This window comes from Diceros bicornis, chromosome 34, assembly GCF_020826845.1.
Source record: "Diceros bicornis minor isolate mBicDic1 chromosome 34, mDicBic1.mat.cur, whole genome shotgun sequence".
NCBI classification, from domain to species: Eukaryota; Metazoa; Chordata; class Mammalia; order Perissodactyla; family Rhinocerotidae; genus Diceros; species Diceros bicornis.
Window position 1 is genome coordinate 35,959,448 of NC_080773.1, and position 12,538 is coordinate 35,971,985.

General features: G+C 42.3%; 1 protein-coding gene across 1 annotated transcript; it reads right to left on the bottom strand.

Moving 5' to 3' along the window:
- Positions 1 to 11,278: 11,278 nt before the first annotated feature.
- Positions 11,279 to 12,249, bottom strand: LOC131397922 (vomeronasal type-1 receptor 1-like). The gene has a single exon (XM_058531031.1). The coding sequence runs from the start codon at positions 12,247 to 12,249 to the stop codon at positions 11,317 to 11,319; it is 933 nt and encodes a 310-aa protein (XP_058387014.1). The 3' UTR covers positions 11,279 to 11,316.
- Between the last annotated feature and the right edge of the window lie 289 nt (positions 12,250 to 12,538).

Consider the following 12,538-nt stretch of genomic DNA (forward strand, 5'->3'; position numbering starts at 1 on the left):
GGAAACGTTCCGGGCCTTCATTGACTGCACGTTTGGGCACGCTGCCCGGGCATTATGGGTAACGTAGTTCCCACGGCGACGCAGGCCACAGTGCAGGGCGCTGGGCACCAGGTCGCGGAGTGCTGGGAGTCGCTTTGGAGCCGTGGGGCTGCGGCGCCATTCAGCCCAGTGGGCACCGAGACTGTCCCCGCAGGGGCGCGGGAGGGAGCCGGCGACGGTCCACGCTGGGGTCTAGGGCTCGCGTGGAAGCTCAACCCCACACGGGGACCCTCCGCCCTCCGGGGTGGTCGCGGGCGGCGAGGGGGCTTCCCGGGCGCGGGGTGGGTGGGGGCGCCGGAAGCGCCTTCTGTGGTGGTTCTGCTTCCCGTCCACAGTCCCGGGGCCGCTGCCTCGGCTCTCTGATCCCCGCGAGGGCGGGTTTAAGACGTGACCAGATCAGGGTCGGCGGGTTGTGAGCACCTCCTGGGGTCGCCTGGAAAGGTCAGGATTTGGGTTCGGAGGCGAAAAGCTGAGACTCTGCCCCGAGCGCGTCAAGTGGGGACTCGGCCTCCGGAGGGCAGTGCGGACTCTTCGCCGGCGGCCCGGGTCTGCGCCCCACCTCCGGGCGGGGGTGAGGACCTTCGCCCCCGGACGGCGGCGGGGACTTGGCGCCGGGAGCCCAGAGGGCTGGGGAAGCCCTGCCGGGAGGAGCCTGAGACACAGGAACCTCCGTGGGGTTGGAGGCTCCTCCGCATGCCCGCAGCTCCCGCGCTCTTACCGGGAAGGCGCCAGGGCAGCTCGCGGCCCGCCACTCTCCCAGACCCGCGGGCGCCGCGTGTGAAAGTCGCGATCCGGGCCACTGAGTGAAAAGGGGGAACTCGGATTCTGGGGCCAGGGGTGGAGGCTCAGCCCCGACGGGAGTGCCCTTAACTGCCTCCGCGGAGGTGCCTGCACTCTCTAGGAGTCTCCGACCTGGTGCTCCCCTGCTCTCCACCTGAACCAGCGTCTGCCCCAGACACCGTGGGGTCTGGAGTTCCAGCTCCTCTCTCTTGCCACACCTGTTACCGGGCAAAGGACATGATCTGCTCGCCTGGAACAAAAGCCAATCGTCAAGAGGCAAGATGGTGGAAAAGAAAGGACAGTTTATTACAGCTTGCTAGCAAGGGGGAAGATGGCCAACTAATGTCTCAAACAACAGTCTTAAGGGGCACAAAATCTTACAGCAGTTATATAGGCCAGTGGGTTATAGGGGAGGGAGATTAGGAATGTTGACCCTTGGTTGTTACAGACTGGGAGTCACCACACCAGATCTTTCAGTTTTCATTGATGGTGGATATTAGCATAGATTCTCTGTTCGGATGTCATCACATTCCTGAGGAACTGGAAAGAGCAGAGTTGTCATCTTATCCCAGCAGGGATGTACATACACAAGCAGGGGTTGTAAAATCTACAGAGTAGTTAGATCTCCTGGAGGGTGCATATCCGGCTGAGTGAGTTAGTCAGAGTTCATTCAAAGTTAAAATAGTGTTTCTTTTTTACAATATGGCTTTCCTTATGTCAAGGTTGTCTTGAGCCAGTATCAATTCCCCCCTTTTGTTGTTTAATCCCTCAATCTTTAGGGACATCCTGTTGTTCCATCTTATTGAACCAGTCTGTTAGTAGTATGGTAATGCAGATGGGCTCCCAAAATTAGGCCCATATTGTGGAAGCAAGTAACCAGGTAATTAATAAGACAAAAAGAAAACAGTTAATGGTGGGAGCAAATTATAAATCAGTTTCTGGGTCTGGGGGGCAGCCAAAAAGATTTCTAGATGTCTGAGTCAAAGCATCTTTTGCAATTTGAAATGTCTCTGATAATGTTATTGGGTATTCAGGTACTTTCTGAGTGGCTTACATAGCTACAGACGTGAATCTCTCTTAAGTTTATATCAAGTCCTCCAGCTTCAGTTTGCAAGGCTTTAGGGAAAAGGGCAGCTTCAGTTCTCAGTGATTCCAAGTGAAAATGGTGGGAAAAAAATTGAAAATGTTTGGAGATTTGAAGCCAGATATTTCAGGAGACTAGAAGAATTCAGGATCCAGTCCAGTTAACAGATATAACAAAAACCTCAAAGACAATTAACAGAACCAGAATTTAACATCCACGATTGTGTATTATAGTTTCTATTGAAACAATCTTTCTAAAATCACCCTCATTTTTACCAAAGGTAGTCAAAATAAGACTAACTGGTTTGCAAAATAAGTCTAGTTTTCAATAAATTTGGCCTGATTATTTACGTAAGTACAGCAAGAATAGCAACTGATCATATGGGCTGTTTTAAATCTGCTTTGCTGGAACTTTTTTTTTTTTTTTAACAATTTATTTATTTTTGTGTGTGTGTGTGTGTGAAGAAGATCAGCCCTGAGCTAACATCCATGCTAATCCTCCTCTTTTTGCTGAGGAAGACCGGCTCTAAGCTAACATCTATTGCCAATCCTCCTCCTTTTTTTTTTCCCCAAAGCCGCAGTAGATAGTTGTATGCCATAGTTGCACGTCCTTCTAGTTGCTGTATGTGGGATGCGGCCTCAGCATGGCCGGAGAAGCAGTGCGTCGGTGTGCGCCCAGGATCCGAACCCAGGCCGCCAGTAGTGGAGCATGGGCACTTAACCGCTAAGCCACAGGACCGGCCCGGCTGGAACTTTTTATAAGGAATCTCAGATTGAACTTTGAAGGCCTCTAGTCCAGGAAAGCCAAGCCAAGGACTTTGTCATCAGACTTTGCCTGCAATACCTACAGATTTGGGAGAATTCCTCTCTTTTCAAGGTTCCCCAAAATGTTTTGAGGTTCCTTGCACCTGCCAGGTAAGTGGCATCTCTTACTTATCCAGTAAGTGTTGCTTGGAATGCTGTACATAAGGTACCAGGCTAGTATTTCCACCTGGCTTTATTTCATAAAGTCCAATCTTTGTCTCTCAAAAGCTCTTTTTATATCTGAGTCTGTATGTTTTTCTCAAATATAATATTCCAGTCAAAGCCTTTGTAATGTAACCAATGTTTCCAATTGTGTCCTGTTATAAGGAGAGCAGATTCTTATTGAACTTATGCAAATAACTATATTGCCATGAAATAAGAATATTCACTTACTAAGAGTTTCCAAATTCTGGAGGGATCAGGTAGAGAGAAAAGATAAATGTTTTAATTCTGCTTACAAAAGTATAGTTTACCAAATTGCTATAAGTTGTAGTTAGCTTGAGAGAAAAGGGGAAAGTTTTCCTTAAAACTGAAAACAAAACATTTAAAAAAATCAGTAATATTTCAAACAAAAGTCATAAAAATTATAATCATCCTCTTCAGTTCATTCAGTCCTGTGTAATCAATTCTTGATCTTAATCTTCTGTTAGCAGTTTCATAAAGTCAGCAGTTTCTCTGTTAGAGTTCTGTTATTTCTTACCCAGTTCAGTTTTATGATCTGAAAGTTTATCAGAAACTTGCACTCCAGAGTTCTTTCCATGAATTTCTCTGAAGATGAAATGTATTTTTCAAAAGCATCAGAGCAAAGCAATAACAGTCTGTAAACAACAAGACCACAAAATGGCAATTGACAAATAAATTTGGTTAATTTTGTGACATACAACACTTTAAAATAATAACTAGAATTATGACAGATAACCAGGACAGATCAGAATTTTAGTAATGTTACACAATTTCAAAATACCTATATCAATAACATTTACCCACATAATATCACAGGTCCCTATGAAACAATGCTTAGTTATCCATTTAACCATGGTGACAATTAAAGATTTTTAGGCGAATGCAGGATTAAATAGCTGTAGGAAAAACCTTAGCACCTGAGATTAAAAACCTGGTAAAAATAATACAGGAAATTTATTTTGATAAAACAAAACCTTTCCTGATTTCTCTACCAAGAGCAGACTAAAGTTCAAGAAAATTATCCTTTTAAGAGAGAGAGAACTAAATTCTAATTATGCACCAGCTTTTGACATTAAAACTCATTTACTTAATTGGATTTATTTTAATCTCAGCCAACTTGACCATGCATAAAACTCTTTTTCCAGAATTCCTCTTCCACAAACCTTTTATAATTTTCTTTTACATTCAGAACTTGTCCTATGCCTTTCTTTTTTCCTCCTAGTACTTTGGGACAAATTTATCTTTCTTAACCAACCAAACGAAATATTTCCATTATTTATACCTTCTTCACTAAAAATATACATCTTACTTTCCTTGAATACAAAGATGTTTCCCTTATTAATTTTTAGTAACATATTAATTTGAATTTATTCAAATATATATATATTTGAATATATATATTTATATATATATAAATTAATAAATCACATATATTAATTTGAATTTTTAACCCTTATAGACTTTGACTTCTAAGTAAAAACTAAGTAAGCAGTTATAAACTTTCTTTTACATTAGCATTCTGTGGCTTGACAAATTTATAAACACTTTTCATAATTTCTGGAAACTTGTTACTTTATAGTACAATCTTTTAATAAAACACATGTTTACTAATAGACACAAAACACCTTTTAGTTTTTCTGTAATAAGACAAAAGCAGGTAAATTTATATTTAGTAATTAATGTTTAATATTTTGTCTTATTTGAAAATGATCTAAATACTCAATGAATTTTTATCACTTAAATTAACCTAGCAAAATTTTAAAGTTTTGTTATCAAAGAGATTTTGGAAGTTATCAAATACATGTCAAAAAATATAATTATTGCTAAAAGTTTAAACTCTTATCTCATTTACATCTAAATTATTTGTTCCCAACAATTATGTTTAGATTACCCAAGAAAACTTCATGAGACATTAGACAAAATCAGCTATTATTTTAAGTTATTATTCTGTTAACCAGTTTTGTAATAGAGATAACATCAGCTTACTTGATCAATAAACCTAGAATAAACCCTGCATGTCTGCATCGTATCCAATGCTGATAACTCTGAGGACATGTACATTTTAATCAAACCAACAAACTTAAATAAGCTTTTATTTAACAAAGATTATTTCATGTCAGGTTAACCTCAAAGACATTTGGGTTAGTTTATATTATATTTGGAAATAATTTATATAAGCACTGACTTTTAGCCAATTCAATAGAGATAATTAGAAATTATACCATCCAGAGGTAAAATATCACACATATATAACATACATATAGACACACATACACATAGTCTCCACATCTATTGTTTTAAAGTTACTGCCATGAATCGGGTACTAGTTATGAATCCAAATTTTGTTTTAAGCCTTTTTTTTTACTAATATTTTTGAAGAAGACACTCAAGATGCTAAATTTTTGGCAAGGGTGCTTTTATGGCCATTTTTCTGACCTTTTTACTTTTTTTTTTCCCTTCAGTCCTAGAAATTAGTGATGGGCCAGGTAACCATTCCCAGAGAGGCAAGATGATAATCCTTTTTGAGATAAAGGAGCTGAGTGGAATCTGAACTGCCTCTAGAACTGCATTCCCAGTTTTGCAAGGATTTATTTTTAAGGACAATTGCTCTTAATTTCTCAAAAATTGGGTTGTAACTGAAATGACAATATAGGTTGATCTACCTGTCCAAGTACATTACAAATGCAGAGAGAAACCACTCAAGTTTTCTCCAAGATGGAGTTTCTGGGGGATATTTGCCTTGTCAATTTTTAATGTCCCAATATCTACAAGCATTTATGGCTTAACTATGGACCCAAGAGGCATCCCCAAAAGAGAGTGCAAAACGACTAGCCCTCACAAGATCCAGAAAGTTCACTCCAAAAAAATTGCCCAAGAAAACAAAGGCTTCTGCTGCGCAGGTGGTAGTGCACTAACAAACAAGAAAGGTTGAGATGACAAAAGCCCCCGATGAACTGGGACCCCTCATGACAAAAGAGGTCACAAAGCCAAGCTCTCAAGACATAGAATAAGACAAAAAGAGGAAAAAAAACACCTCATCTTATATGCACATTAACAGCTTTAGCTATGCTTTGGGTCTCTCAGAGCCAGACTAATACCTAGGGGGGAGGTGCCACGGGGTTGGGGATTGTGTATGCTTTACAGAGTACCTCCTTGTTGCACGGACATTTTCTTGAAGTTGATGGGGGACCTGTGTCATCTACCCCGTTCCTTGACCAACTGATCCTTTCATGGGAGACTTCTTGAAGTGGTGAGCGCCCTAATGGCTCTTAACTGCTCGACCTGTGCCCACCAATGTTGCGGTTCTTTTGGCTTCCAAGATGACCTTAGTAATAGCTTCCACCTTATGTGCATACTCCATAGGCAGACCCTTCGGCAAAGTCTACTGCAGGCCAGCCCAGAAGACAGGCTTATGGAGATGCCTACATCTTGCTCTATGGGTTTTCCTTTATGACAAATGACCCAAAAAACAGAGACAAGTAAAAATAGTGACCATCTCTGGGAGGAGAAGGATCAATAAATGAATTAGTACTCAGTAGCTTGTACTGCTTACTTGTAGCTGAAAGTCACCCAATTCAGGAGAATGCAGCCTAAGGGGTTTCAGGTGGGGATCAAATTATCATTTCCAATTGTTTCAGAATTTAGACATCACTGGTCAAAAGTATATTTATGCTGAACCTAGAATCAGATTGCAAAAATTTCAAGCATCCCTAAAATCAAGACCCTTACAATGAAGGCCCAGCCAAGGCTTTCTTCAAATGGCTGATGTAATTCTCCTGAGGCTGTCGGCAGTTTGGTAGGATTCTTAGCCACAAACAGGAGTGCAACCTGCATTTCTGTCCAACTATCTCTGACCGCAAAATGAGGTGCAACCATATTTTCATCCAACCGTATTTTGGGATCCCCCCAACCTGAAGATTATTAAGTCAAGCCCTCAGGACACAAAACAAGCTTGGTAAGATTCTGCTGTTCTCTGCAAACATTTACAGCTTCTGGAAACTTTCAGTCAAAAGGTGGAGCCCCTGATGCTTCAAAGATTTTTCTATGTTCTTTGGTCTGGAGGCTCAAAAAGAGCCCAAAATGTAATTTTAAATTGTCCTGGGTTATCTTGCCAGCTGTTTACAGTTATCTCCATTTTAGGGGGCTTTTCCCAAGGTGGCCATAACAAACAAGGTAATTTCAAAAGAGAGTTTGTTACAATCACCGAGAAACTCGGTCCTCAAACAGCCAATTTTAACAAATAAAACAGTCAGACATAGACAAAGATGAATGGACACCAAAATCCAATACTCTGGGACTCTAACTCAGAGCTCGGGACTCTAACTGAATCCTTTTGTGTGCCCCAGTGGCTGTAACTTTTATATTGTCTCCCACAATCCTAGCCTTGGGACTTTAACCTGGCAACCAGATCTCACCAGTGGGGCCTCTAACCCACTATCCTGATGAGCTATTAGATAATTTTAGGTACAGGCGCATTTTAATGAGGTCACTCACCCAACCCCAAAAGACATCTGATCCTGGAGCTCTTTACAGACACAGACACAGACAAACTGGTTCCCAGATTCCGGGTGAAGTCCTATACCTCTTCCCACTCTGGCAGGGCATCCTATTAACCAGATGGTACCCCCTTTCAAAGAGGGGACCCCAGATGGAGGGGAAGGAAAGTTCTCAGTGGTGCACCACCGAGGTGACTTACCCTACTCCATATGTGAGCCTGTTGACCCCCCAGAAGTAGCCATTTCTCTTTCCACCCTAGGGAGCATTAGGAGGCAGCCAGTGTTGGCACAGGAGAGGAGGAAGGGCAGATCCTCAAGACAAACAGAGCTTCAGCAGCTGCTAGGGACTTACCCAACAGGTCGCCCATCCAAGGTTGGCTGGCCATGAGCAGGACTTAACAACCCATCTGGGTTGCCAGATTTCTCTAACCACACAATGGGCATGATCTGCTCTCCATGAGACAAAAGCCAATCGTCAAGAGGCAAGATGGTGGAAAAGAAAGGACAGGTTATTACAGCTTGCTAGCGAGGGGGAAGATGGCCAACTAATGTCTCAAAGAACCATCTTAAGGGGCACAAAATCTTACAGCAGTCATATAGCAGTGGGTTATAGGGGAGGGGGTTAGGAATGTTGACCCTTGGGTGTTACAGACTGGGAGTCGCCACACCAGATTTTTCAGTTTTCATTGATGATGGCTATCAGCATAGACTCTCTGTTGGGGGTGGGGCATCACATTCCTAAGGAACTCAAAAAAACAAAGTTATTGTCTTATCGCTGCTGGGAGGTACACGCACAAGCAGGAATTGTAAAATCTACGGAGCAGTTAGATCTCCTGGAGGGTGCATATCCAGCTGAGTTAGTTAATCAGAGGTCATTCAAAGTTACAATAGTGTTTCTTTTCTACAATATGATGTACAATTAAAAAATATATCTATTTATTATACAATAAATAATCCCTTATGTCAAACTTGTCTTTTTTTTGTGTGTGTGTGTGAGGAAGATCAGCCCTGAGCTAACATCCATGCTAATCCTTCTCTTTTTGCTGAGGAAGACCAGCTCTGCGGTAACATCTATTGCCAATCCTCCTTTTTTTCCTCCAAAGCCCGGTACATAGTTGTATGTCATAGTTGCACATCCTTCTAGTTGCTGTATGTAAGACGCAGCCTCAGCGTGGCCGGAGAAGCGGTGCGTTGGTGCGAGCCTGGGATCCAAACCCGGGCCGCCAGCAGGGGAGCGTGCGCACGTGCCACGGGGCCGGCCCTCAAACTTGCCTTGAACTGGTATCACCCCCACTGTGCCCAGCTGGCATTGTCCCCTATCAGATGCACCCTCAGTTCACATATGGCTTCACTGCCTTGGAGCAACTCTGTTCTCAGAGGAAAAAAATTAACCAGGTTCCCTTAGGAAAATGGGAGCAGGGAGAGGCCGGCGCTTTATTCAAATTAAAGGATTATCTGATACAAGAAATAAATAAATATTAGGACACCCTGTTACTCCTAAGGTGAGGCCTTTCTAGGGTCTCCAGTGACCACCCAGGGTGTTCAGGGAGGTGTCTCCCCTCTGGCCAGTCAGGATTCTAATATTATCTGCACTGTGCAGCCTATGCAACCTCCTGCCACTTCTCCACCCCAGCAACAGTTCTCTGTCCATCCTTGCAAAGTCTCACCTTGCACATGTACAGCTTACTTTCCTGCCAAACACCCTGGTGACCCCATGCAGATTTTTGAGGCTTCTTCAATGCCCATATCCCACTTTCTGTCAGGTCCACACAAGAATTCCAGCCACCTCCTCAGCTCTGAGCTCTGACTACACAAAATCCACAGAGTACAGCATGAAATTTTCAACCTGTTTAAAGGTCAGAATAAATTTTATTTGAAGTTTGAGCCCCTTCTAGAAAAAGACTTAACTTGAGTTATGAAAATTATCATGTGAGTTGAATAAGCAGGGAAGAAAATCTCAAAATGACGGGCTCAAGCCATGTTATACATTATCTCTATTTTTTTTTTCTTGGTGAGGAAGATTGTCCCTAAGATAACATCTGTGCCAGTCTTCCTCTACTTTGTCTGTGGGTTGCTGCCACAGCAGGCTTGATGAGCGGTGTAGGTCCACACTGGGGATCCAGACTGATGAACCCTAGCCGCCAAAGTGCAGTGGTTGAACTTAACCACTATGCCACCGGGCTGGTCCCCAACATTACCTCTACTTATTTATTTTTTTGCGAGGAAGATTAACCCTGAGCTAACATCCATTGCCAATCCTCTTTTTGCTGAGGAACATTGGCCCTGGGCTAACATCCATGCCCAACTTCCTCTACTTTATATGGGACACTGCCACAGCATGGCTTGACAACCAGTGCGTCGGTGCGCACCCAGGATCTGAAACTGCGAACCCCTGACCAGCGCAGCAGAGCCCGTGCACTTACTGGCTATGCCACTGGGCTGGCCCCCATTACCTCTATTTCTAATAGGAGGTGTCTACTTCCATTGGAGAACTATTTTGCTATGTGCAGTTTACTCATTGGAAGAAAGATGTGTTTCCCTGACTTCACTTGGGAATGGAGGAGAGACTGCGGAGGAAGGAATTTGACATGTGGGCTGCAAGCCTGACTGGGATGGAGAATGGTGAAGAGGAGCCAGGAAGCCTCAGGAAATGGAATAGATAAAGCTTTGAGGAGGTGGTGGAGGCAGAGAGTTTCCTTTCAATGGAGTAAGTATCATCCATGATTGTACACTGATGGGAGCTCAGAAGAGAGGAGAAAATAGATGAGGAAAAGGATCATGGAAAACAGCAGGGGTGAATTACTTAAGATGTCAACACCATTGATCACTAGGGGAATTCTATTCAAAACCACAATGAAATACCAATCTACATCTACCAGAATGACTATGGGGAAAAAAAACAAAAGTATTGATGAAGTTGTGGAAAAATTGGAACGCTCGTACATTGCTGATGTGAATGTAAAATGCTGCAATGTGAAAAACAGTTTAACAGTGTGAAAAACAGTTTAGCAACTCCTCAAAAACATAACATAGAAATGCCATTGGCCTAGCAATTCCACTCTTGGGTATATACCTGAAAGAATTGAAAGCAGGGACTCAAACACATACTCATACACACCAATGCTCATAGCAGCATTATTCACAATAGCCAAAAGGTGGAAACAACCCAAGTGCCCATCAACACATGAATGGATTAAAAAATGTGGTACATTTGTACAAGGGAATATTATTCAGTCATAAAAAGGAATAAAGTCCTGCTACATGCCACAACATGGATGAACCTTGAAAACATTATGCTAAGTGATTAAAGCCAGACACAAAAGGCTAAACATTGTATGATTCCACTTACAAGAGATATCTAGAATAGGCAAGCTCATAGAGACTGGAAGTAGATTAAAGATTATCAGGGATTGGATGGAGGGGAGAATGGGGAATTATTGCTTAATGGGTACACATTATCTGTTTGATTTTTAAAAAAGTTTTATAAACCAATAGTGGTGGTAGATGCAAAACATTGCAAATATATTTAAGTCCACTGAATTGTATACTTGAAAATGATATAAATGACAAATTTCATGCCACATATAATTTACCACTATATATATATACACACCAAACAACCACAGAGTGAGTTTGTCCAAATCCCCAAACTTAAAAATTTTCTTCTGTTATACTATTTCAAAATTCTTGAACTTTTTTATTGATGAAGCTAAAACAGTTAGTTTGAGTAATATTTGTATAAATAACATACATAATATTCATGGTAGACATCTTACAGGAATATGAATTCCAGGACCTAATTGTTCCAGTCAACATAGAATGATACTTTCCTATCAAGAATCTAAAAATTATCAGTCACCTAATATTAGCAGATGAGCAAAAGATTGATTGAATTTCCTGTAGAGAATAAAGTCATTTGGTCTCAACCAAATTAGCAAAAAGTGTTTTCCCTGCCTGGCAGATGAAACAGAACTGTTTTAGCAGTGACACGAGTATCACTGCAAATGAGCAGAAAGGGGCTGAATGTTGGGAAACATAAAGACAAGAATATAGAAATATCCAGCAGCCACTGGCCTGGAATAACAAATAGAGTCATCCAAAGAGACAAAAAAGAGGACAGTGAGTAAGTGGAGAAAAAGGAGCTCACAAGGATCAAGATGGTGCGTGTGGCTCTGGCCTCGGGGGAAGCTCTGGGAGAATGGCTGTGGCTGCGAATGTGTTGGACTCTCTGCTTGTGCCTGTGCAGGACAAGGACCATGGAGCCACTAGCCCAGACCATGAGACCCACAAATATGAGGTCTACTGTGGAGAATATGACTACAACTAGAAACTTTATAAATCGGTCTGGCTTCAGAGAGGAACAGTATCCATAATTTGCTTGTACACTAAAGTTTTCACTGTGCATTGGACCAGTAATTCTGAAAGGAGTAAAGGTATTTACCAAAAGATGCAAAATCCAGCAGAGGAGACAACAGAAGCCAATGCACTTCGGGGATCTCATTCTGAGCTCCATCCACCTAGAGAAATTGGGGCAAAGCCTAATGGCTTGGAAGCCACTGAGGAGGGAGGTAGTGCTGAGGCAAACCCCTCTGGCCACTCTGTGCACATAGAAAAAAAATTTGCATCCAGCCTCATTCAGGAAATATTTTGATCCAAAAGCTGCTACCGTATGAGGGATCCCTCTGGAGAAAAGCACCAAGGAGTTGGCTAAGACCAGTTGACTGAGAATCATGTCTGTGCATGTCACCTTGTGTCCAGTGAGCAAAGTGAAGTTATAAAGACAAAAGAGGGAGCAGTTTCCAAAGATTCCCACTCCCATCTGAATGACTAAGATAATCTCCATTTCCCACTTGGCAGAAGCCATCACATCAATATCTATGGGACATTGATTTTAGTTGAGTTCAGAGGAATGGTCAGTTCAACAAGCAAAAAGGAGTATGCTGCCATCACCATCATGTCCGGTAACCTCCTGTTCTAAGCTTAACACATACTTTCTCAATTTAAATGAGCATTCAGTATGTGTGCTTTTGGGTGCAGAGGCTCTTCCTGAAGGTTGTACTTGGAAACAATTGAAATGTCTATTCTATTTACAGGAGCTTGGTGGCTGCATTATGGCCCATCTGTACAACAGAGTTGTCTAAGCCTATAAAGTG